General features: G+C 42.4%; 1 protein-coding gene across 1 annotated transcript in view; it reads left to right on the plus strand.

Moving 5' to 3' along the window:
- Nucleotides 1-25,132, plus strand: part of CTXN3 (cortexin 3) — a 63,300-nt gene extending 38,168 nt beyond the window's left edge. Inside the window, exons 2-3 of the mRNA XM_066379929.1 lie at nt 8,761-9,106; nt 24,652-25,132. Of these exons, the coding sequence (XP_066236026.1) occupies nt 24,751-24,996 (246 nt within the window). The 5' untranslated portion in view covers nt 8,761-9,106; nt 24,652-24,750 and the 3' untranslated portion in view covers nt 24,997-25,132. The remainder of the gene's footprint in view (nt 1-8,760; nt 9,107-24,651) is intronic.
- The last annotated feature ends 2,013 nt before the right edge of the window (nt 25,133-27,145 follow it).

Genomic DNA, 27,145 nt, shown 5'->3' on the forward strand with positions numbered 1-27,145 from the left:
GGCTGGATGGGAGGTAGCGGTGGGGGGGATGGGAGTTAGCGGTGGGGCTGGATGGGAGGTAGTGGTGAGGCTGGATGGGAGGTAGCGGTGGGGCTGGATGGGAGGTAGCGGTGGGGCTGGATGGGAGGTAGTGGTGGGGGGGATGGGAGGTACCGGTAGGGCTGGATGGGAGGTAGTGGTGGGGGGGATGGGAGGTAGCGGTGGGGCTGGATGGGAGGTAGTGGTGGGGGGATGGGAGGTAGCAGTGAGCTGGATGGGAGGTAGCAGTGGGGGGATGGGAGGTAGTGGTGGTGGGGGATGGGAGGTACCAGTAGGGCTGGATGGGAGGTAGTGGTGAGGCTGGATGGGAGGTAGCGGTGGGGCTGGATGGGAGGTAGCGGTGGGGCTGGATGGGAGGTAGTGGTGGGGGGGATGGGAGGTAGCAGTTGGGGGGATGGGAGGTAGCAGTGAGCTGGATGGGAGGTAGTGGTGGAGGGGATGGGAGGTAGCAGTGGGCTGGATGGGAGGTAGCAGTGGGGGGATGGGAGGTAGCAGTGGGATGGATGGGAGGTAGCGGTGGGGGGATGGGAGGTAGCAGTGGGATGGATGGGAGGTAGCGGTGGGGGGATGGGAGGTAGCAGTGGGATGGATGGGAGGTAGCGGTGGGGGGATGGGAGGTAGCAGTGGACTGGATGGGAGGTAGCGGTGGGGGGATGGGAGGTAGCAGTGGGCTGGATGGGAGGTAGCGGTGGGGGGATGGGAGGTAGCAGTGGGCTGGATGGGAGGTAGCGGTGGGGGGATGGGAGGTAGCAGTGGGCTGGATGGGAGGTAGCAGTGGGGCAGGATAGAAGGTAGCAGTGGAGGGGGGATGGGGTATAGCAGGGAGGCTAGACAAAGCATGAGGATGCTAAGATGGGGCACAGTACATGCCCAGGAAAGGTTATGACATGGTCTATAGGGATCCACTATGTAAAGGGTAAAACTTGAGTCAAATGGAGTGGTAGACTATGTCATTGTTTCACAATGTTCCACATTCCTTCCTCAGAAGGATTATACTCCTTGGCCTGTTAAATTCAGATGTGGCCATGAGATTTGCTCTGTCCAATACAATTTAAGCAGCTTTGTATAGTTAAGAGCTTAAGAGCTAGCACATGCTTTTCCATGCTCTCTTTTCCCTCTATCTCCATAATTGGTAGAGACTGGCCTCTCTGTGTGGGTCTTAGAATGAATATAATGATGACATTAGAGCAGAATTTTAATGAAACTGTACCGAGAAATAAAATTTTGTTATTTTCTGCCACTGAGATTCTTTTTAATCACAGCATTATCTATTTAGCCTATCTGGACTGATACAAATGAAGATTCCTGGCTGGAAGCTAGTAATTAATGGTAATGCCTGATAAGACTTATTTTACTATGACAGGCTAAGTACAACAATGATGTTGCAAGAGAAAACAATAAGAATAAAATATGACTTCAATGTAACAGAGAAAGAAGTCTTTAGGTAAATATCATAGCCAGTCAAGTGAAAAACAGATTAGTAGGGAACCCAGCCTCTTTTATTCTCAAGTATGTTACAGCCCAATCAGAAAGTCAGAAGAAATTCTCTTTCTCTCTCTCTCTCTCTCCACACACACACACACACACACACACACACACCACACACACACACACACACACACACACACACACATACACACACACACTTCCACTAATTAAAAAAACACGCCAAGGGATCCAGTTCTTGCTGTTTTAAGAGTTCAAAGTCTGCTTGACCTGTGGTGGTGCAATGAATAAAGCATTGACCTGGAATGCTGAGTTTGCTGGTTCAAAACCCTGGGCTTGCCTGGTCAAGGCACACACATGAAACAACTACTACAAATTGATGCTTCCCGTTCCTATTCCTCTTTCTCTCTCTTCTCTCCCTAAAATCAATACATGAAATCTTAAAAATAAAAGAGTTTGAAATCTAAGAAGATCAAAGGTAGAAGGTTGTTGAGTTTTATTATTGTGATTGTGCTGTTATTCTAATTAGCCTCCTCCCTCTCTTCATTTCACTCTTGTTTTTGTGGTGATAGATATTAAGAAGACATAAAAAGAATGGTTGCTAACTGTAGTTACAAAACTAGCTTTCATTGTTGCTCTTTGTCATGCTTAGTTTCCTGAGCCAGGTAGCCTTTGAATGAACACTACTTGAAGGGAGAAAGGTAATTTATTATTTCACAGAATCAATAACTTAGGAAAAGTTGTGGTTTTGAGGTGATAGGACTATAGAATGAGAATGTTTTGGAAAAAAAAGAATACAAGGAATAGAATAGACTTCATCTCTAGAAGAAAGTCAAGACAGAGCCTCCGGAGCCAGCAAGAACTCATCTCCGATCATAGAGGCTAGTTCTCGAAGGCAGGCCCAAGGAAGGGATGACTGGTAAGGACGAATGGTCAATTCTGCCATTCTGACTTGGCCTGGGAATGTGGGCACATTCAGGGAACAATAGAGAGATTTTTCTTCATTGTTTTCTCATTTGCAAACACAGTTTTTCCTGGCTTACACATTAGTAATTCACAGTCCACTGAATATTATATTGGCTTTTGACCCAAGCCCCTCATCACATTCAGGATATGCAACAACAATTGCAGGACTATTGGCAACACTAAATGTTCATTTCTCTCAGTTGACCGTACGTGTACTTTTGAATTAAAAAAGTGTTGAGAACAAAGGCAATGGCCCTCTTTGATGGTAATGCTGAAGGGCATTCTCAGGAAATGAAAGCAAATGCAAGTGAGACTGGGCTGATATCTGCGTTGGCCTGGGTTATTTTGAAGCTGCGATTCTTGAGCACTGTAATTGAAGAGTTGCCTCTTTCACAAGCTCTTTGAAAAATGGTCCTGAACTGTATTCAGTCCCTACTAATTTACCATGCAGCATTTTTACCTCTGTGTTAATAATATGCATTGAACATATTTGAGTATATGTTATTATGTTTATATATAATTGCTGCAAAATAAATTTTATAAAAGACATAGGGCTCTTGGCCCTGGCTGGTTGGTTCAGTGATAGAGCATCGGCCTGGCTTGCAGGAGTCCCGGGTTCAATTCCTGGCAAGGGCACACAGGAGAAGCGCCTATCTGCTTCTCCACCCCTCCCCCTCCCCTTTCTCTCTGTCTCTCTCTTCCCCTCCCTCAGCCAAGGCTCTATTGGAGCAAAGTTGGCCGGGGCGCTGAGGATGGCTCTGTGGCCTCTGCCTCAGGTGCTAGAATGGCTCTGGTTGCAACAGAGCAATGATCCAGATGGGCAGAGCATCGCCCCCTGGTGGGCATGCTGGGTGGATCCCGGTCGGGTGCATGCGGGAGTCTGTCTGACTGCCTTCTTGTTTCCAACTTCAGAAAAATACAAAAAAAAAAAAAAAGACATAGGGCTTTTTATAGATATTAAATATGATATCTAGTGCTTTTGCTAAACAACCATTCTAAAAATAATTTATTCTTCAGATATTGAAAACAAGTATATCCAGCCTTTTTGAGATCAGCAAAGGGAATATTCATTAAATATGTAATAAAAGTGATATTATGCTACTGCTAGTTCATAGCTTTCTTCAAACATTTCTGAAATTTAATAGGGTATAAATATATACATATAAATAAATGAACAAATAATTAAATAAAGGTTGTCTATAAAAATGAATCAATAGAAAACATAAAAAACAGATGATGTCTGCATATTATGGGAAAACTAAGGCAATAGTTTATATTTTATTGTACTTTATGCAGTTAGAAGTCACATTATGCCCTGGCTGGTTGACTCAGTGGTAGAGCATTGGCCCAGTGTGTGGATGAGCTGGGTTCAATTCTCAGTCAGGGCACAGAGGAGAAGCACCCATCTTCTTCTCTACCCCTCCCACTCTTGTTTCTCTCTAGCTCTCTTTCTCTCTCTTTTTTCCCCTCTTGCAGCCATGGCTCAATTTGAGCGAGTTGGCCGTGGGTGCTGAGGATGACTCCATGGCCTCTGTCTCAGGCACTAAGAAGAGCTCAGTTGCTGAGTAACAGTGCAATGCCCCAGATGGGCCAAGCATCGCCCCCTAGTGGGCTTGCCCAGTGGACCCCAATTGGGGTGCATGCGGTAGTCTGTCTTTCTGCTTCCCTTCCCCTCACTGAATTAAAAATAAAGAAGAAATCACATTTTAAGTGCACATAAGATGTTTGAGAAGGACCAAGAAGGACTAGCTTTACTTATATGCAGAATAAGACCATAGCCCTTGAAGTGGGCATCTGGGTATTGGAGGAAGCTCCTGTCCTCAAAGAATCATCCAGTCACTTCCTGCTGGCACCTAGGATGCCCTCATGAAAGACTCTTTGCCTGGATTTCAAGCAAGTTTTTTCTTTACTTTTTAATAGTTTGCTTATACTACACTGACAATTTTTACAAAGTGAAATTGCATATAGTTAAACAATATGCACATGGTTAAACAATCAAATACTTAGAACAGACTTTAATGAAAAGTAGTGACTCTGTGCACTGCCCTCATCTCTCCGGTCTAACCCCAGGGAGAATGACATTTTAACAGTTGCTCTTTTTAGTTCCCTTGCTATTTTCTTATTTAACAAATTGACCTCATCTCTTGCCCATTTAATCAGTGCTGACATTCTCTATTCTCTTCCAGCGATTGTAAGTGATAATTTAGCTCTTTACCATCACCACTCTCCTAACAGTTACATCAGGATTTCCTGGCCCACTGGTTACTTCTACAACCTTGAAAGGCAGTGGGGTCACTCATTTGCCCCCGGCCTTTCATTGATTCCTATTTTTAGCACCCGACAGTCATCCCCTTAGTGGCTGTCGCCCCCTCTGTAGGCCTTCTAAGCTCTGCTTCACTGCTCGGCACTCCTCCACTTACCTGCTTCTCCCAGAAGTAGACAGAGTTCTTCCCTGCCTCTTGTTCTCTGTGTTGTCTTTATTACTCTGGGCTTTTATTCTGATCATTTGGTTGACTACCGCTTTAATGGGAGGTAGGAAGGGGAGGATGGAAAGGAGGTAGAGAAGATGCATGTATTAACTCTACTTCATTTTCTAAGTCACCCTGTTGTGCTAAGCTGCTCCATCCTCTGACTGTCCATGCAGTACAGTTTCCCTTCTAAAATGCAACTGTTGAACAGAAATAACAGTGCCAAAAAGACAGCATAAAAATTTGGAGAGATCGTTTGTATGGAATTCTAATTGGTACTTTCCATGACACTTTAAAGGCATTATCAGCCCTGGCCGGTTGGCTTAGCGGTAGAGTGTCGGCCTGGCGTGTGGGGGACCCGGGTTCGATTCCCGGCCAGGGCACACAGGAGAAGCACCCATTTGCTTCTCCACCCCCCCCTCCTTCCTCTCTGTCTCTCTCTTCCCCTCCCGCAGCCAAGGCTCCATTGGAGCAAAGATGGCCCAGGCGCTGGGGATGGCTCCTTGGCCTCTGCCCCAGGCGCTAGAGTGGCTCTGGTTGCGGCAGAGCGGCGCCCCGGAGGGGCAGAGCATCGCCCCCTGGTGGGCAGAGCGTCGCCCCTGGTGGGCGTGCCGAGTGGATCCCGGTCGGGCCCATGTGGGAGTCTGTCTGACTGTCTCTCCCCGTTTCCAGCTTCAGAAAAATACAAAAAAAAAAAAATAAAAAGGCATTATGTATTTCAAAGTCATTTAAAAAATTGTTGTTTTACCAGTCATTTAAAAATAATAAATTTATCCACAAGGCTGTTTAAGTCTTCAGCATAAAATTTCTTTAAACAGTGAATAATACATAGTGATGTTCTTATCCTTCCAAACAACAATAAGAATCAATAGGCAAAATTTTGCAAATATTGTTTCTAAATAGAACTGTTGTGGGGCATTTTGAGAAGTTGCTCCTTCTTAGGGCCAGACATTGGCTTTCTTGTGTGCAGGCTGCTCTTCCTTCCTATAGCCTTTGTGGTTTCTGACTTACAAAGGAAGGAATGAACAAACTCGTTGATTTTGTAGGACAGTTTGTAATCCTCACAAGGTTCACGTTCTATCGGTCTTTTCCTACTTTCCAATATATTCCCACTGAATGGCAGCATTGTTTGTTTCTCATTTTCATTTTGAATCCTTCTCTGTTCCAGATTCATTAGCTACTAATTGAGCATTCAATATACATAGATGTGATGTGCACAGAAATACATTCTCAGGAAACGATTAAACCAGGTTTCCAGTTTGCAGCAAGCAGGACTTTAACCTGCTTGCTTTTAATAATGCTTAAATATAAATTCTAATTGATAGGCTTGTTGTGATTATCAACCTTCTCCCACTGTTCCCTTGCACCTGTTTCCCCACAGGTCCACTGACCTGGGAAGATAACTGAGTAGATACATATACTTAGACCTGGAAATTCAAAGGGATATTGGAAATCGAACTAATCTTGATCTAAAAACAAACACTTTATATTATGTGATAGTTTTTCAACTAAGAAGACAGAAAAATAAAAATAATATGCATAAGCTGACTTTCACTTATTTATGAATTAGAAGAGCTGAAGTCATTACCAGGCATCCCCAAACTATGGCCCGCGGGCCACATGCAGCCCCCTGAGGCCGTTTATCCAGCCCCTACTGCACTTCTGGAAGGGGCACCTCTTTCATTGGTGGTCAATGAGAGGAGCACTGTATGTGGCGGCCCTCCAACGGTCTGAGGGACAGTGAACTGGCCCCCTGGCTAAAAAGTTTGGGACCCCTGTGACCTAACCTGTCTGTTTTCCACCCTCAATTTCACATTTGCTGGTAATTAAGTGAGTTACACTTGGCTCTTGCCTCAGAAGGCAAACAAGAGACTACGAAGGGAGAAGACGGCAGAGGGCAGGGGCGGGGGCGGGGGTACGAAGGGAGAGGGGTCTAAGGGCTGAGATGTCAGTTCCTGCCATTCTACCTTACCCAGTGCATCCTTTTACCTGGCCGCTCCGCGACAAGAATGTCAGCCATGTCCAGTGTTGCCACAAAGAGCAGGGAAGATAAGTGCTGAAGGGTTTGTTAGCTTGAGACAATCAGAAACCACAGGTGACCTTGAGAAATCTGGTTCTTTACAGAGCTGAGGACACAATTCAGCTGTCTTCCGGGGAGCAGTAAAGGGGAGGGGAGGTAAGGCAGTGGAAAACAGTGGCGGTGGGCTGGCCAGGAGGCTCAGCCACCACTGCCGGGGTAGAACGAGAGGAAAATGTGCTTATTTAGACTAAGTAAGCAATGGAGGAGTTCGTTTAAACAGAAGTTGTCAGAGAGGGGTGTGGAGTCTACTTCTCCGAAGAGTTTTAAAAATAGGCGAGCGCCCTCATCTCTCCGGGATGGTTGCAGCCGGTGGAGCAGCTAGGACAGCCTGGCCCTCTCATGTTCCCTTCCACCTCGTTGAGTCTACAGGCTAAAACAATGTCCGAGGGGCCTCCTGCGCAGGGCCAGTTGTTTCTAACTAGAGTACTTTCTTGCCACATGGAAAGGGCAAGAAAGGAAGGAGGGTGGGGTCACAGTGTCCCCTGAACCACACTCTGCTGGCATTTCTAAGGGCACTCCATCTATCAGCACCATCTGAACAGCACAGAGGGTACCAGTTAGTATTCAACGATACTGCTCTGTCTGATTTTATTTGTTCCGTTGTACTGTGAGTGTGTGGTATGTGTGTGGGTGTGTGTGAGTGTGTGAAAAAAAAAAACAAAACAGCAAGTACAACTAATTGGAAAGGGAATGCAGTTAAAAATCCAGAAAACATAAAGGGAAAAAACCTTCATGTCCCTTTGAAGTTAGGTTCCAATGGCAAGCATTTGATTCCGACTTGAGAGCCTGACATTCAGCATTTGAATTTTCTTGGGTCTGAGGCCTAGCACAGTAGGGTTTTCTTTTTAGAAAATGAGCCATGTTCCAGTCCCCTGAAGCGACTGGGTGATGGCCGACTTCTCACAAGAGCTGGAGAGACAGCCGAGCTGACAGGCACAGAGTTGGCTTTAAATACCATGTGCCCCCTCATCTGTTGGGTGGGTGTCGTCGCTAACTCTGCCTGCACTTCAACAAAGAAAGTGGTGAGTTGACAAAAACCAAGGCTGTTCCATCTGAAAGATGATGCTGAATCCTTTCCAGTGAACCACTTTTTATAAAAAAGATAAATTTTATCCTAAAATATTTTCTAAATTTACTTAAGCACTCTGTCCACGGGAGATAGTTTAAGTATTGCCTTGTATAAAGGCTATCTGCAGAATTAGAATGACTTGCTCTCAAAAAAGATCTATCTTTCTTCATCAGGTGGTCTCAGGTAGCCTGTGTGGGGCAGGGAGCCTGCCAAGGTCACCATTCCGCAGGCTGGCCAAGCAGACACTGGACAGGCAACCGACAGCCTAGCAGGTTTACAAACAGGTGGTGAAAATATGATTTTGTTCTTTTTTAATTGTTTTTTTTCTTTTCTCTTTGCTTCCCATAATTGCTGCTTTTCCGAAAGGTCAGTTTCATTTTCTTTAGGAAAAAGAGTCATTTTTAATTTTTTTTTCAGTCTCCCAAATGCTAAGTTGATGCCCTTCCCTAGAAGTCTTTCCATTAATTAAGTTAGCCTGAAGGTCATAAACCATAATCAATATGGAGGCTGGTGGCCGCAAGGTGCTAATTGACATCCCCAGAGAGGGACAGAGTCAACAATCAATAGGGAAGAGCAGAGCCCTGGTAGATTTATGGCTTGGATTTTGAAAAGGTATGGGAATGCCCCGTGATGTTTCCCCCCCCCACACACACTCCTTTTGAATGTTAATGCTTTCTTGGGGATGATTGCAGACACACTGCGAGGATACTGCCTCTACTCATTGAAGCAGAATCCTCTGAAGAGTTGCTGAGGCAGAACTGAGATCATGGCTCGCCTTGAAGCAGCAGCCGTGTTGGCCGCTAATGATGCCTCATGCAGAAAGACGATGCTCCTTTAACTCGAGGGTTTTAATGGGAAGTTTCTGAGCCGGTAACAACAGCTTTGGATCCGGGGTGTGCCATCAGCCGCTTGCAGCTCCCACTGTCTGCTGCTGTACACAGCCTGGTCGGCAAGAATGGAAACTAAAGAAGCTTGTAAACTACTTGTTGTAACTGTTCCACCAGGAAAAGGATCAAGTGTTGGTTCAGCCAGACCCAGGTACTTGACCAAAACGGTGTCTGTGACAGGCTAGTTAAATGCTTTTCTCTAACTTTACAATTGATGCATGAGCAATAATTGCATGTTTGCCTTTGGATCTAAGTTTTGGATTTAGAGCTAGCTGTCAGATAAAGTCTAATTAAACAGTTGCTAGGTAAAGTTAGTATGGGGTGGGGTGGGGTGGGGTGAGGTGTGTGTGTGTGTGTGTGAGAAATGTAATGATGCCATTGATTTTAAAGCATGCTTCAATTTATAATACTGATACTGGATAAAGGAGTGGTAAAATAGGCTTTTTTTTCTTTGCTAAGCTGCAGTAAATTATTCTTAAAAGCTATTTGGCCATGACAGTATTTTTTCCCCCCTTTTACCTCAAATATCCAATCTTCCAAAATATAATAGCAGTGTTTTAATTTATTTACAAAGGATTGCAACTCAACAACTCATAATGACAGTGCTGACTGTCCCTGTGTCCAGAGTGATGAGCAGTGTGCAGCCTTAGCCTTCTGAGATATCAGCAGGCACTCACTTTCACTAGGGAACAGAAGGAAAGAGCAGGGAAACTGGGTAGAATAGGAATGTTGACTGTTTGAAGTTCAGAGTTCCAGGCTGCTAATGTGCCTTGGATAGCCCCGGTTCCTGACAGCGATGAGGTGCTATTTTTCTGATGTTCTCGGCCAGGCTGCAGGCTTGCCCTTCGGTCCCTTTCAAACTCTTCAAGCAGATATTGGGAAGAAGATGAAGATAGGGAAGAAGTAAAGCTGAGTTTAGGTCTCAGGCTGAAGAAAAAGGGCTCCTGGTGGCCCAGAGGTGACAAGCATGGGAAAGGAAAGGTCCACTCCCAAACCCAAACAGGCATGTCTGCAGGCTGACTTTGCAGAGACAGACCTCCCAGTGCAGCAGCGGGGGCTGGCAACAGTTCCAGAACCGCCTGTTGACATTGGTAGCTGACCACATTCACGTGTCTTTAAAATCATTGTTTATGGGCTTTCTAGTAGCCTTGGGTTTATTGTCTTAGTGTATGAAATAATATTTGCTCTTCGCCGTCCGGTGAATTCTGAAACATCAGGGCTGTTGTATTGGAACAGGGGAGCTCTATTTGGAAAAGAAGAATACAGACATTGCCATGTGAGCCAAAAGGGGAGGAGGGGGTTGGAGGTTAAAATGCATGAAGTACCTGGAAAGAGCCAGGAAACCTTTACCTGAGGTTCTTGGCTGGTCACCAAGAGGGCTATGGATTGTCTGAGTTTATAGGAAACATTTTGCATCCTTGTTTGTATATCCTGGAATGCAACTTACAGTTCACGGGGCTCATTCACAAAACTTCTGCAAGATTCATAGGTAAATAACTTTTGCTTACGCAGTGCTTTGATTGCTTAGATACTGAAGTGGCTTTTGTGGAGGGCAACTGTGGTGGAAGATGAATAACAAGGTTGACGGGGATGTTCGTATGTCCCAGGGGCGTGAAGGAGGTGGTGGACCTCCAGAGACTCCAGTTGTGAAAAACATCAATGCAACTGAGGCTTCCGTTAGCTCAGAAAGCAGAAAATCATTCTCTTTCGCTCCAGTCTCAGCATATGTATTATTTTAATCATTGAAAGCCACGTTAACATTTCAACAGTCAGCTTGAGAACGGTGGCAGAATAGTGCTTCACTTGAGTAAGTTTGTCTCTGCCAGTTGTTACAAATTCAGTCCTGCTTACCTAGTCAATTCCCTTCCTGTTGCAGTCTGCAGATTGGGCTCACTAGGGTGCTGGATAAATATAAATAAGGAACACAGGGTGTCTTTGCAGGACAAAGTGTCCTGTCTGCCACATGTGAAAGTCAACTGGACAAGCCTGTGAGTGTTCTTGATCAATGGGCGAACTGTTTTTACACCTACTTTCGAAAACATGTCAAGTCACATAACTAGGTTTCTGGCGTAGAAGTTTTAAAAATTAGGTACAGCAATTATGTGGTTTGGGAGTCCTTAAAATACAGACAGCTTTGCCTAACTGGCACCCTGCATACCATGAGCAGCCGGAAGATGACGACTTTCTGTCAACATGCCAGAGAGAAAGTTGCAATCCCACATCCTTAGGGGGATGCTGCAATCCTGGTAACTGTTTTCTTTAGGGGGAGGCAGTTTACTTATCATCTCTATTGCTTTGTGGGCTTATTTACATAACAAATTAGAAATAAATCTTATTTAGTATAAAGAGAATACACTCATTCATCATCACCCATCTATTGACCACTCACTATGCGCCAGGCAGGACTGCACCTGTACTGAATCTGCCACAACTGTTATTGCAACCGACTGCAGGAGGGTGGTCCCCGGAGCCGATGACACAAGTGAGGTGGCAGAATGAGATGCCTGTGTGTAGTGCCAAATACACTTAACTTATCCTGTTGCTGTCACTTCAAAAAAATAACAAGGGAAACAGGTCGTTGCTCTAAGATATATTTTCTTCAGATAAAATATTTTCCCTCATTATGATGCGATGGTAATGATATGAAATGTGCAAAGGAAGGACCCGAGCTTAAGAAGGCTCTGTGTTGACATTTATAGTTTCCATGTAAGACGTTTGGATTCAGGATATTTTAAATGGGTACTCTTCCTGATCAAAAATAGGCCGATTAGGTAAGAAAGGGTTGACCCCTTAAATCGAGGGAAACTGCTTATCTCCAGTTGGTTTTTATATTTCAGCCATCAGCACTGAGGCCGAGAAAAATGCAAACGGCCAAATAACTGTTCTTCCTATCATGAGATCTGTAGCTATTAAAGTGTCATTGTGCCCTGGCCGGTTGGCTCAGCGGTAGAGCGTCGGCCTGGCGTGTGGGGGGACCCAGGTTCGATTCCCGGCCAGGGCACATAGGAGAAGTGCCCATTTGCTTCTCCACCCCCCTCCTTCCTCTCTGTCTCTCTCTTCCCCTCCTGCAGCCAAGGCTTCATTGGAGCAAAGATGGCCCGGGCGCTGGGGATGGCTCCTTGGCCTCTGCCCCAGGCGCTAGAGTGGCTCTGGTCGCGGCACAGCGATGCCCCGGAGGGGCAGAGCATCTCCCCCTGGTGGTCAGAGCTTCGTCCCTGGTGGGCGTGCCGGGTGGATCCCAGTTGGGCGCATGCGGGAGTCTGTCTGACTGTCTCCCCGTTTCCAGCTTTGGAAAAATACCAAAAAAAAAAAAAAAAAAAAAAAGTGTCATTGTGACTCAGACTATTTGCAATTCTTTGAAGCAAGGTCTCTCTCAAACACAGTGGTCTGACATCCCAGCTCAGGTGGCTGGCATATGCTTTTTCCTACCCCCTTCTGCATCAGTGGGCACCTGAAGTTTGAATTCAGTGCCCTGGACTAGAGATTGGAGTCAACCCCTATTGAAAGAGCCAGTGATCCCAGACAGCAAGGAATTCCCCAAGGAGCCTCTGCTTAATGAGGGGCGGGAAGCGAACCCCTAGGGCACTTGTCCTATAATCAGTGCTGCCGCAGACATGCAGGTGAAGTCCTCCTGGAGACAGAGCAGAAAGCACCCATTTCCCGTGGTGAAGGGGCAGGTGTAGGCCCCACTGAAGAGGTGGTATTTGGTTTGGACCTTGTGGGAAGAGGAGACACCCGCAGGCGGGAACAGAGCAAGGAGGAGAGCACCAGGACTCAGAGCTCACTGGCGGGACACAGGAGGTAGTCAAGGAGCAGCGGGGTGCTGGGTGAACTGCCCAGCAGACCAGGTGAGGCCTTCTCACGTGTCTGCAGACCCAATGGCACGTCAGCTTGTTCTTATCAATATGTTGGTCATTTTACTTAAAGCCAGAGGTGATGTGATGTTTGTTCCTTTAAAACATACTGTGAAAATGAATAAATACCCTAGGAAAATTCCGTTGTCAGAATATGCCCTAATTTGTGGTCTTGGAAATGGGGCATCAGGTCCGTAAAGGGGTTAATGGGTGGGTTAGGATCTTGGACATTGGAGGACAAAGATTTTCTGGGGGAGGAGTGGCAAGATCTGAGCTCAGAAAGATGGACCTTGATGTGGTATGTAGGAAGCACAGGAAGGAAAGAGACAGCGTCTTTGCAAATTACTCTTCCGGAGTGGCTGACAGTGAGGATGACTGGCTGAGATGGACCGCTCACACGGGGCCTCACAAGCAATTCAGGGCGTTTTCCACTTTATGCATATCTGAAGCCTGGCTTAAGAAAAGGGATGTGTTATAGCAGTGGTCCCCAACCCCCGGGCCGTGGACCGGTACCGGTCCGTGGGCCATTTGGTACCGGTCCGCAGAGAAAGAGTAAATAACTTACATTATTTCCATTTTATTTATATTTAAGTCTGAAAGATGTTTTATTTTTTAAAAATGACCAGATCCCCTCTGTTACATCCATCTAAGACTCACTCTTGACGCTTGTCTTGGCCACGTGATACATTTATCTGTCCCACCCTAAAGACTGGTCCGTGAAAATATTTTCTGACATTAAACCGATTCGTGGCCCAAAAAAGGTTGGGGACCACTGTGTTATAGGACTTTTTTATTTTTTGGACAAATATCTATATTCATACATACACATACACTGAGTTGTGAGGATTACAATATTTTTAAGTTAAATTTATTGGGGTGACACTGATTAATAGGATCATCATCTAGGATTTTAAAAAATGGCATCTTTTAATTAAGCTTTGCTTGGCCCTGTTTTAAAAGGAGACTTTCTTTCCTGAGTGCACACACACACAGACCTAGCTAAGGGGAGGCCCAGAGGCGCTGGGTGACAGGGGGAAGCCAGTCAAGATGAAATAGAGCTGTAACTATGGTCTTTCTTATAATGAAAATAACTGTCTGTTATTATTAACACTTACGATGGTTGTGTCAAGATCTTCTGATGTAATTTACCTGCCCAGATTTCACTATTCATCTAAAAGAAAGATTTCATTATTCTGCTAAATTGTGGACATTTCCTAAAAATCATTTATACACCAAAAAGAGACATTTTACTCTAAGACAGACAATTTTAAAATGTACATGCTTTTGAATATTTTTATACTGTGGTTATATTTAGTTCTCTTTCTGCATCTTATTATGTCTGACACTTTATCTTAAACATACTGTTAAACTTTCTAAATTTATAAATTATTGATTAGCTGATTGTGAATTTTGGGGGGATTTTGTTCTTTTTTTTTTTTTTCCTAAGTTAGAAGTGGGGAGACAGTCAGACAGACTCCCGTATGCGTGCATGCACCGGACCGGGATCCACCCGGCATATCCACCAGGGGGCGAAGCTCTGCCCATCTGGGGCGTTGCTCTGTTGCAACCAGGGCCATTCTAGTGCCTGAGGCAGAGGCCATGGAGCCATCCTCAGCACCCGGGCCAACTTTGCTTCAATGGAGCCTTGGCTGCAGGAGGGGAAGAGAGAGACAGAGAGGAAGGAGAGGGGGAGGGGTGGAGAAGCAGATGGGCGCTTCTCCTGTGTGCCCTGGCCGGGAATTAAACCCGGGACTCCTGCATGCCAGGTCAACGCTCTACTACTGAGCCAACCAGCCAGGGCCAATCTTCCAAGGATTTCAACCAGACCTAAGCAAAATTGTGAAAGAGTTGATATTTCTTTCTGGATCCCTGTGTTCCTAAATCCTTTTATAACCATCTCCTGGTTTCACATCTCTACCCACCATCCCACTCTCCCTCCCAGGACTCTCCTGCTGGACCATCTGCTTATAGCACCATCTCTATGCCCCCAGTCCTCTCTAGCAGCCCCCCCACTCCAAGCAAAATATACCTTTCAGTCAATCACATTTCCCCCCTCCTTCAAGTAGCAATAGTGTTCACTAACAAATCCCCACTATCTTAATGTGTCACTTTACTTGGCAAATTATTACAATTTAATATACTTTAATAATTTAACCAAACAAACTAATTTTAATAGTAGTAACCTAGGCACTACAGTATCCTGGGAAGAGAGAGGCTTACAATTTATAAAGAGCTATATAGAGTTTCAAAACACGTAATCATGCTGCAAAAAGAGTTAACCATATCCTTGCATCTACCTTTTTAATCAGATAGGAGGGTAAAACTACAAATTAAAACTGATTTTTAAATTATTCTAATCTGAATCAGGTGACTAGATAGGTTATTTGCTGGGGCTTTTGGGGAGGGTTGCCCATCACTGCAGCCCCCAAATGAATGGTGCACCAGCTCTAAAACATGAATCAAGGGAAAAACCTAGGAAGTAGGAGATGTTGAGCTAAGAGGAAAGGATTTGGCATCTGCTTTGTACAAAGGACAAAGCTAGAGAAGACTGCTCCTGGGTGTCAGCATGACTCTTATCCAGTGAAGACCAGGACTGAACGAGGTATTGCTATACTAGTCAGCCAGGCTATGGATGGGGAGTAATTATCACAGGCTCCAAGGGTCCTATACACAGTTTTTTTACCATCTTCATTGAATTCCATAGATTTAGAAATCTTTTTTTTTTTATTTTACTTATTAAATTTAATGCAGTGACATTGATAAATCAGGGTGCATATGTTGAAAGAAAACATCTCTAGATTATTTTGACATTTGATTGTGCTGTGTACCCCTCCCCCAAAGTTAAATTGTCTTCTGTCACCTTCTATCTGGTTTTCTTGTGCCCCTCCCCTCCCCCAACCCCTCTCTCCTTCTTTGCCCCATCCCCCCTCCCCCCACCCCCCACCCCTGTTGCCATCTCATTCTTGTTCATGTCTCTGAGTCTCATTTTTATGTCCCTTCTATGTATGGATTCATATAGTTTTTAGTTTTTTTCTGATTTACTTATTTCATTCTGTATAATGTTATCAAGGTCCATCCATGTTATTGTAAATGATCCGATGTCATCATTTCTTATGGCTGAGTAGTATTCCATAGTATATATGTACCAAAGCTTTTTAATCCACTCATCCTCTGACGGACACTTGGGCTGTTTCCAGATCTTTGTTATTGTGAACAATGCTGCCACAAACATGGGGGTGCATTTCTCCTTTTGGAGCCGTTCTATGGTGTCTTTGGGGTATATTCCTAAAAGTGGGATAGCTGGGTCAAAAGGCAGTTCGATTTTCAGTTTTTTGAGAAATCTCCATACTGTTTTCCACAGTGGCTGCACCAGTCTGCATTCCCACCAGCAGTGCGGGAGGGTTCCCTTTTCTCCACATCCTCGCCAGCACTTATTCTGTGTTGTTTTGTTGATGAGCGCCATTCTGGCTGGTGTGAGGTGATATCTCATTGTGGTTTTAATTTGCATTTCTCTAATGATTAGTGATGTTGAGCATTTTTTTATATGCCTATTGGCCATCTGTATGTCCTCTTTGGAGAAGTGTCTATTCATCTCTTTTGCCCATTTTTGGATTGGATTGTTTGTCTTCCTGGTGTTGAGATTTACAAGTTCTTTATAAATTTTGGTTATTAACCCCTTATCAGACGTATTGTCAAATATGTTCTCCCATTGCGTAGTTTGTCTTTTTATTCTGTTCTTGTTGTCTTTAGCTGTGCAAAAGCTTTTTAGTCTGATATAGTCTCATTTGTTTATCCTGTCTTTTATTTCACTTCCCTGTGGAGATAAATCAGCAAATATATTGCTCCGAGAGATGTCAGATAGCTTACTGCCTATGTTTTCTTCTAAGATGCTTATGGTTTCACGGCCTACATTTAAGTCTTTTATCTATTTTGATAAAATCTATCTTATTTATTTTTGTGAGTGGTGTAAGCTGGTGATCTAGTTTCATTTTTTTGCAGGTAGCTGTCCAATTTTCCCAACACCATTTGTTAAAGAGGCTGTCTTTACGCCATTGTATTTCTTTACCTCCTTTGTCAAATATCAGTTGTCCATAGAACTGTGGGTTTATTTCTGGGTTCTCTGTTCTGTTCCATTGATCTATATGCCTGTTCTTATGCCAGTACCAGGCTGTTTTGAGTACAATGGCCTTGTAGTATAACTTGATATCAGGAAGTGTGATACCTCCCACTTTATTCTTCTTTTTTAAGATTGCTGAGGCTATTCGTATTCTCTTTTGGTTCCATATAAATTTTTGGAATATGTGGTCTATATCTTTGAAGTATGTCATTGGTATTTTAATTGGTATTGCATTGAATTTATAGATTGCTTTGGGTAAAATAGACATTTTAATGATGTTTATTCTTCCTAACCATGAGCACGGTATATGCTTCCACTTGTTTGTATCTTCCTTGACTTCTTTTATCAATGCTTTGTAATTTTCCAAGTACAAGTCTTTAGTCTCCTTGGTTAAGTTTACTCCTAGGTACTTTATTTTTTTGGTTGTAATTGTAAAGGGGATTGTTTCCTTAATTTCTCTTTCTGACTGTTCATTGTTGGCGTATAAAAATGCCTCTGATTTCTGAGTGTTGATTTTATATCCTGCCACTTTGCTGAATTCATTTATCAGGTCCAGTACTTCTTGACTGAGACTTTAGGGTTTTCTATATACAATATCATATCATCTGCAAATAATGATAGTTTTACTTCTTCTTTTCCAACTTGAATGCCTTTTATTTCTTCTTCTTGTCTGATTGCTGTGGCTAGGACTTCCAGGACTATGTTAAATAAGAGTGGTGAAAGGGGGCACCCCTGCCTTGTTCCTGATCTTAAGGGTATTGCTTTTAATTTTTGCCCATTGAGTATGATGTTGGCTGTGGGTTTCTCATAGATGGCCTTTATCATGTTAAAGTATGTTCCCTGTATTCCCACTTTGCTGAGAGTTTTGATCATGAATGGGTGCTGGATTTTATCAAATGCTTTTTCTGCATCTATTGAAATTATCATATGGTTTTTCTCCTTCTTTTTGTTTATGTGATGAATCACATTGATTGATTTACGAATATTGTACCATCCTTGCCTCCCCAGAATAAATCCCACTTGATCACGGTGTATGATTTTTTCCATATATTGTTGGATCCGGTTTGCTAATATTTTGTTGAGGATTTTAGCATCTATATTCATCAGAGATATTGGCCTATAATTTTCTTTCTTTGTGTTGTCTTTGCCTGGTTTTGGAATCAGAATTATGCTCGCCTCATAAAAGGAGCTTGGAAGTCTTCCTTCCTCTTGAATTTTTTGAAATAGTTTGAGAAGGATAGGAGTTAGTTCTTCTTTGAATATTTGGTAGAATTCCGTTGTGAAGCCATCGGGCCCCGGACTTTTCTTTGTTGGGAGTTTTTTGATAACTGTTTTGATCTCATTTGTTGTAATCGGTCTATTTAGGTTATCTGATTCTTCCAGATTGATTTTTGGAAGATTGTATGTTTCAAGGAATTTTTCCATTTCATCTAGGTTGTCTAGTTTTTTGGCATACAGTTCTTCATAGTATTTTCTTACAATATTTTGTATTTCTGTTGTGTCAGTTGTTATTTCTCCTCTCTCATTTCTAATTTTATTTATTTGAGTCCTCTCTCTCTTTCTCTTGGTGAGTCTAGTTAAAGGTTCATCAATCTTGTTTACTTTTCAAAGAACCAGCTCCTAGTTTCATTGATCCTCTGTATTGTTTCTTTAGCCTCTATGTCATTTATTTCAGCTCTGACCTTTATTATTTCCTTCCTTCTACTACATTTGGGCTTTACTTGCTGTTCTTTTTCTAATTCTTTTAGATGCAGGGTTAAGTTGTTTATTTGAGCTTTTTCTAGCTTCTGAAAGTGTGCCTATAGTGCTATGAACTTCCCTCTCAGTACTGCTTTTGCTGTGTCCCATAAATTTTGAGTTGTTGTATACTCATTGTCATTCATTTCTAGGAATTTTTTTATTTCTTCTTTGATCTCATTCTTAATCCATTCATTATTTAACAACCTGCTATTTAGTTTCCATGTGTTTGAGAATTTTTGAGCTTTTCTGTTGTGGTTCATTTCTAGTTTCATGCCATTGTGATCGGAGAAAGTGCTTGATATGATTTCAGTCTTCTTAAATTTGTTGAGAGCACTTTTGTGCCCTAACATGTGGTCTATCCTAGAGAATGTACCATGAGCACTTGAAAAGAATGTATATTCTGCTGCTTTAGGGTGAAAGGTTCTGAAGATATCTATTAAATCGAGTTGATCTAGTGTTTCCAATAAGTCTGCTGTTTCTTTATTAATTTTCTTTCTTGAGGATCTATCTAGTGATGTTAGTGCGGTATTGAAATCCCCTATTATTATAGTATTGCTGTTGATCTCACCCTTTAAATCCATCAAAGTCTGCTTTATATATTTGGGTGCTCCTATATTAGGTGCATAGATATTTATAATAGTTATATCTTCCTGTTGGATTACTCCCTTTATCATTATGTAGTGGTCTTCTTTATCTCTTACTATATCCTTTGTTTTAAAGTCCAATTTGTCTGATATAAGTATTGCTACCCCAGCTTTTTTTTCATTTCCATTTGCATGAAATGTTTTTTTCCATCCTTTTACCTTCAATCTATGTGTATCTTTTGTTCTAAGGTGTGTCTCTTATAGACAGCATATGTATGGGTCCTGTTTTCTTATCCACGCAGCTACCCTATGTCTTTTGATTGGATCATTTAATCCATTTACGTTTAAGGTTATTATTGATATGAAGTTGTTTATTGCCATTTTCTTCTTTAAAGGTGTATTCTTTTTTTGCTATATTCTTTTCCCACTTTGATCTGTTTACAACAGGCCCCTTAACATTTCCTGCAGCATTGGTTTGGTTGTAATGAATTCCTTGAGTTGTTTTTTGTCTGGGAAGCTTTTTATTTTTCCTTTTATTTTAAACGATAGCCTTGCTGGATAAAGTAGTCTTGGTTGTAGGTTCTTGTTCTGCATTACTTTGAATATTTCTTGCCATTCCCTTCTGGCCTCAAGTGTTTCTGTTGGGAAGTTGGATGTAATCCTTATGGGGGCTCCTTTGTAGGTGATAACTTTTTTTTCTCTTGCAGCTTTTTTTTATTTTTTAATTTTTTTTTATTTTTATTTACTCATTTTTGGAGAGGAGAGGGAGAGACAGAGGGATAGAGAGAGAGGAGAGACAGAGAGAGAGAGAAGGGGGGAGGAGCTGGAAGCATCAACTCCCATATGTGCCTTGACCAGGCAAGCCCAGGGTTTCGAACCGGCGACCTCAGCATTTCCAGGTCGACACTTTATCCACTGAGCCACAGGTCAGGCCATCTCTTGCAGCTTTTAATATTTTCTCTTTATCACTTAGCTTTGGTATTTTAATTATGTTGTGTCTTGGTGTAGGTTTCTTTGGGTTTCTCTTTAATGGAGTCCTCTGTGCTTCTTGGACTTGTGAGAGTTTCTCTTGCATTAATTTAGGGAAGTTTTCAGCTATGATATGATTGAACAAAGTCTCTATCACTTGTTCTTTTTCTACTTCTTCCGGAACCCCTATGATGCGGATGTTATTTCTCTTCTTGTTGTCACAGAGCTCTCTAAGGGTTTCCTCTGACTTTTTGAGTCTCTTTTCTCTTTTCTTCTCTACTTTCATGCCTTCATTCCAGTTGTCCTCCAACTCGCTGATTCAATCCTCAGCTCTGTCTATCCTGTTTTTAATTCCTTACATTGTGGTCTTTATTTCTGATATTGTGTTTATCATCTCCAACTGATTCTTTTTTATACCTGCTATTTCTTTATTTAGGTGTTCATAATGACCATCCATTATTGTTCTAAGATCCCTAAGCATCTTTACAATCATTATTTTGAACTCTACATCTGGAAGTTTGATTATTTCCGTATCACTCAGTTCATCTTTTGAAGGTGTCTCTTGTGGTTTCATTTGGATTGCACTTCTTTGTCTTCTCATTGTCTGTTTTTGGGTTTTTTATTTGTAGAGTTGGTTGAATCTAGGCTTGGTGTACAACAAGCCTAGACTCAACCTGAAAACTGTCTACCTCCAGTTTTCAGTTATTTCTAGGTCTTCTTGGGTTGGTATCAGCTGTTATCTGTAATCCACTTTTGGATTTGGGCAGCTTTGAAGTCTTGATTTGTTTGTTTTCTTAACAGGTGATAGTCTTTTTACTGATCTCAGCAGGGGGCTTCCTTGAAACTGTATCCAGGAATGTGGTGGGTGTAACCTGAGACTCTGAAGGCCTCTTTAGCCAATTAATCTCTCTGGGGGCAGAGTGTTTTCTCAGCTTCAGTAGGGGGAGGTGTATCTCAGATCTCCATGGAGACCTGAGTTACTGCCCCTCCTCCCCACTTCTTGTTTTTAGCTGTGTCTTGTTGTGCTGATTGGAGCTGGATAGACGTCCGGAGATCTCTGATCTGGAAGCAATTCAGCTCTGTTTTGTGAAAGGTTCAGTCCCTCCCCCAGCTATGGCCGCCTCCAGCACGGATGATTCAGCTTTTTTAGTTCGTCTCCTGCATTCCTAGCCCCTCACAGTCTGTCCCTCTCCCTGTCCTTTCCACTTGGGAGATAAGCTGGTCTTTTCAACACACCTCGCTCTCTGGTCGCCAGGCAAGTGGCTGTGAGCAGTAGTTTCTGCCCTTTTCCCTTGTGTGAGATCCCCTCTGGGCTCTCAGCCTCACCCCCCCCCTCCATTCCTGTAAGCAGGGGAGATTCAGGCACTCCCTACCAGGTTTTTTGTGGCTTCTTCTTTGCTCCTTGGTTTTTGAGAGCTGTTCTTGTAGTTCAGAGTTGGTTTTTCATGCTGATTTTTCCTAAATTGATTTGTATTCCAGTTTGGTGGTGAGAGCTGGGCATCTGTGTGTCTGCCTACTCTGCTGCCATCTTTTTGTATTCTCAGGTTGCTTTTTAAACTTGAGTTTCTGGCTCTTAAGTGAATAGCATGAATATTCCCATACAAATTAGAAATGCCTTCCTGGGCCCTGGCTGGTATGCTCAGTGGATAGAGCATTAGCCCAGTCTATGAATGTCCTAGGTTCAATTCCCAGTCAGGGCACACAAGAGAAGCAACCATCTGCTCCTCTCTCACCTTTCTGTTCCCAATTTAGAAATCTTTATGTTATACATTTACACAGTCAATGATCTTTACTTTTTCCCTATTTCATTTTTGGTTTATGCTGTGTTTTCATTAGGCACTTTCTGAAAATGCAATCTGTCTCAGCTGTATGGAGAATAGGCAAAGAAAATGACTCTGCCTTTATTTGATCTGGAGGGAAAATGGACATAGAATGGGACCTATTAAGTCAGTGAGAAGGCAGGGATGGAAGTGTGGGAACCCTCAGGAGGACATGTAAAAGCAAGTGGGCATGTGGCAGGGACCCCTTAGGTGTCTAGTCTTCTGTCACTACATGGCTTTCTTTGACCCAGCCCTTGGAGAATTTTATATTTGGTATGATGACATCTAGTTGGGTGGTAGGTACAGATGGCTCTAATCAGAAACACTAAGGAGAGCTGCATGGGAAGTTTTGGTGACATTCCCTGCCCACTCCCCTCAGCTGCAGTTATCTACCGAGAGTTAACATCCAAGCGGACCCAAACCCAACCCAACCCGTGAACATCCTCTATAGTCCTAAGGAACTTATTAAAAAAACAAAAGCCAAATTTTATTTCAATTTTACTTCAAAATAAAAATGAATCATAAACAAATCCATTGCAACTATTTGAGCCTTTAAAAAAATTAGTCATGGAACTGCAAAATATTCTTTCCCCCAAACTAGTAACTCCTTCTTCCCAAATACTGCTCATCATTCCCTTTATAAACTGTTTTTGTTGTTGGTGTTGTTTTGTATTTTTCTGAAGTTAGAAGCAGGGAGGCAGTCAGACAGACTCCCACATGAACCCAACCAGGATCCATGTGGCATACCCACCAGGAGGCAATGTTCTGCCCCTCTGAGGCATTGCTCTGTTGTGGCCAGAGCCATTCTAGCACCTGAGGCGGAGGCCATAGAGCTATCTTCAGTGCTTGGGTAAACTTTGCTCCAATGGAGCCTTGGCTGCTGGAGGGGAAGAGAAAGAAAGAGAAGAGAGAGGCAGAAGGGTGGAGAAGCAAATGGGTGCTTTTCCTGTGTGCCCTGACTGGGAATCGAACCTGGGACTTCCACACACCAGGCCGATGCTCTACCACTGAGCCAACAGGCCAGGGCCTATAAACTGTTTTTAAAACTGTGATTTTTATAAACTTTGAAGTGCCAACATGCATGCAAACTGTTTTGATTACTACTGCTGTACTTCAATACATTGATTATAAGTTAGCTGAAGAAATATTGCATTAATGCTTTAGGTTATAATTTCTATTTTTATTTGGTTGCTTTTTAAATTTTATTGATTTTAGAGAGAGAGGAAGAAAGGGAAAGAAAACCATCGATTTGTTGTTCCACTTATTTATGCATTTATTGGTTGATTCTTGTATGTACCCTGACTGGGGATCGATCCTTCAGCCGTACATATAGAATGACACTCTAACCAACTTAGCTACCCAGCCAGGGCCAGTTGCTTTTTTTCATTGAACTTATTTTGTTAAGTTCATGTTAATCTTTATACCTGACTACTCTGCTATGTAATTTTTCTAAAAGACAGATTCTTAAATAAATATGTCACATAATTTTTCTATATACGTATGTGTAATATGGGTACTCTTCTTTACAAAATTTGATTTAAATATAGTTCAATACGTGAAGCTTTTAATGGCTTTTGCGTATACTTCAAATTGCCTTAAAAGACAAACAGTGATATCCATATTCCATAATTTTTTCACCAGTAGAATTTCCTTCTCTTTCTCCTCACTAAATGGTCTTAGTCAGTAGGAAGCCACTGTGAGGCTTTAAAAAATAATACAGTGAATCAATTCCTTTTTTCTGAGCTCAGTTCTCTAGGTGCTTCCTAGGGCCAGGTATTGAGCCTAGTCTTTGTTTTCTTCTGAAAAATGAGAAAGCAGCAGGAGCTTGATGGCCCAGAAGTCTGAGACACCTCCGTTCTCTCTTGGCTCAGGCAAGAGAAAGTGAAAAAGCATACAGTTCTCTTAGTCATGTCTTAAGTGAAGCAACACTTTGTTCTTCCCGTTAGTGTACTTTTCAAAGGCTTTTCACAGACGTTCATCTCATTATTGCAACATGAGATGCATAGGCATGTCTACTTCCATTACAGTTTAGCTCATTTAGCAGTAAAATGGAGGCCAGAGGATAGAGCCCAGAACTGGATGCTCCCTGAGAGAGTTGCTCTATTAAGCACCTTTTCCAGCCTCATTTTCCTTGCACTGGAGCTGTAGAGGTCCCTGCTTTCATGGAGCTTGTAGTAGGGTACCTACTGCATGCTATGTTTCGCCATAGTTCTGGCACACCGTTGGTGTTCAGTCGATGTTATCATTATAGGAATGATGTAAGAGTAACGTTATTGGAGGGAATCTAGAAGAGACTTGGTGAGGAGGCTGGGTTTGGATGTTAAACTGGCAAGTATACCTCGAGGTCATCATTCCCTTGCACTTTTCTCATTTTCTGTACTCTGGTGACCTTCCCTGCCCATCTGTCCTGGCCCCACGTGACCGCTCTGAGGACAATCTGGTAATTTTATGCAGGAGTGAAATATTCTTCCCCATAATTATATAGAATTAGGTATCTCTAGTGAAAAAAGTTTAGAGATGCCTTCTTCTGTCTGAAAGACATGACTGTGAGCCTAGAAATAAAGTTGCTCTTTGTTTGGTTATTTTCTTTTTCTCTTTCTCTCTTCCTTCAGATAATTCAGCTTCTCCAAGGTGTGAACACCATGATCTCAGCAGACCAATGATGGAAGAAGCGGTAACCGGGCGACCCTGTGCTCTGGCTTCGCTGGACCATGGATGGAGGACAGCCCGTCCCCTCACCCCCAGTGCCCTTTGGGAACACGTTGTCAGATTCTAGCATGTCTCTGGAGCAAAAAACCACATTTGTTTTTGTGATTTTGTTGTTTATTTTCTTGGGCATCCTCATCGTTAGGTGCTTCCGGATTCTTCTGGACCCGTATCGGAGTATGCCAACCTCAACCTGGGCTGACGGACTGGAAGGCCTGGAGAAAGGGCAGTTTGACCACGCCCTTGCTTAGCAGGGTGGGAGCTGGACCCCGGCTGCCGAGCAGTGCTTTTTGTCTCGGCAAGGAATTCTTTTTCCTCAGTGTTCCCAATGAATCAAATTTTACCAACATGGGGTCCAAAGACTACCATCCAATACACAGTAAATATACTGCTGGGTTAAAACATTTGAGAATATCAGAAATGGAGATTTATATTACTAACTAAAAATAGAAAGGTTTCAATTTCTAGGTTTCCTCTATGGTTAAATATTGTCAAACGTGTTGTGATGATGGAACCGAGAGCATCAATGCTGACGTAAAAATGAAATGCTATCCAATACACTGACCAGAGAATAAAGACTAGAGACAATCTGACGTGAATCTGGTGACAGAGCCAACAAGAGACTTCCTTGTTTGAATCGTGTCCCTCAGATTGTTTTATTTTCATGGGAAGCCGAGTCCCAGGCGGAGAGTGAGGAACAATGTGCTGAGTGGACAGAAAGCAGGGATTTGTTTTCCCCTAAAGCAAGGAGCACAGGGTGGCCATGGGCTTAGAAGGGATGGTTCCATTCTGGGAAGATTAGTGCCGATATTTCATTTTTAAAATAAAATTGAATTCAAAGGCTTATTATGGAGGTTTTAAAACAATTTGTCAGGCCAGGTACCTTTTATGTATTCATATTAATAACATGTGCAGTGGTAGCTATATATAACCTGAATTTACATTCTTTATACAAACAAACAACTGAAATAATAGGTTACAAGTGCAGCATCAAGTTTTGTTGTTGTTTTTTAAAAAAAAATGAGTTAATGTTTAGAGGAGGAGACTTTTACAGTCTCAAGAGAACTGTGTGTTTATGGCTGAATATAGAAACCAAATAAAACTTTTCAAGACATAGAAGTGTCTCCTCTTTCATTTCTCTGAAACTAAATTACTGCAGGCACATGTTTGAGTGAGTGCTGAGTGCTCGAGTGTTCAGAGAGAGAGAGAGAGAGAGTGAGAGAGAGAAATAGCCAAGACCATAAAGTTCATCTAATCCTTCCCTCTCCCATTTTAGGAAGGGCTCCTACCAATTGCCTTATACACATAAAAACTATTCTAAGCACTATTTACTTCCACCAAAAAGAGATGTGAAAATTTCTTATTCTAAGTGCTATTGGTAGGAAAACCTGTATATAAACTAAACTCTTCAGGCTGTATTTATAGTCTACATCTTTTAATTTTCCCCTCAGCTAGCCATCAATCTTTTTATATAAAAACAAAGTTTAAAAAGTCAATTGTGCCTAAAACAGCAGCTTTCTTGTTTCTTTTTTAACATTCTTTGCGGGTCCTGCTGCCAAGATTTCCCCTTCCCCATGTTCCTCTTCAGTTTTTTCTTCATTTAAATAAAATAGTTTTAGTGCAATATAATCTACATACCATAAAATTTACCTTCTTTACGTAAACAATCCAGGATTTTTAGTACGTTCGCAGAATTGTGAGACCATCACCACTATCTAATTCCTGAATGCTATATCCACTAGCAGTCACCTGCTGTCCCAATGCCTCTCAGCCCCTGGCAATCTCTAATCCATTTTTGTTACCATGGATTTGCCCATTCTGGACATTTCATATAAATGAAATTGTAGAATATGTGGCCTTTAATGTACAGCTTCTTTTACTAGCATGTTTCCAAGGTAGGTTCATTTATGTTATAGCAGGATTAGTATTTCATTCTTTTGTATGGCCAAATAATATTCCATTGTTTGGCTGTACCAAAGTTTGTTTATTCATTGGCTAATGCAAAGAATGTTGCTATGAACATTTGTGTACCGGTCTTTCTATGGACATGTGTTTTCAGTTCTCTTGGATATAGTCCTAGGAGTGAATTTGCTGGGTGATGTGCTAACTCTATGTTTAACTTTTTGAAGAACTGTGAAACTGTCTCCCAACGTGGTTATATCATTTTATGTTCCTGATGGGTTTGGATTCCTCTCTCTCCAACTACTCAAATTTCTTCTTTCTCTGTAGAATTTACAATTTAACACATCGCTTCAACAGTGAGTCAGATTAAAAAGGGTGAACCACTTCCTGGTTTCTGCATGCTAAGTTTACTGATGACTTTAAAGATCCTTGGCTTCTAGAATTAAAGCAAAACACTGATGTTAATTGTGGTCATTCTATGGTTTATTAAGTCACCTG

This window comes from Saccopteryx leptura, chromosome 4, assembly GCF_036850995.1.
Source record: "Saccopteryx leptura isolate mSacLep1 chromosome 4, mSacLep1_pri_phased_curated, whole genome shotgun sequence".
Classification (NCBI taxonomy): Eukaryota; Metazoa; Chordata; class Mammalia; order Chiroptera; family Emballonuridae; genus Saccopteryx; species Saccopteryx leptura.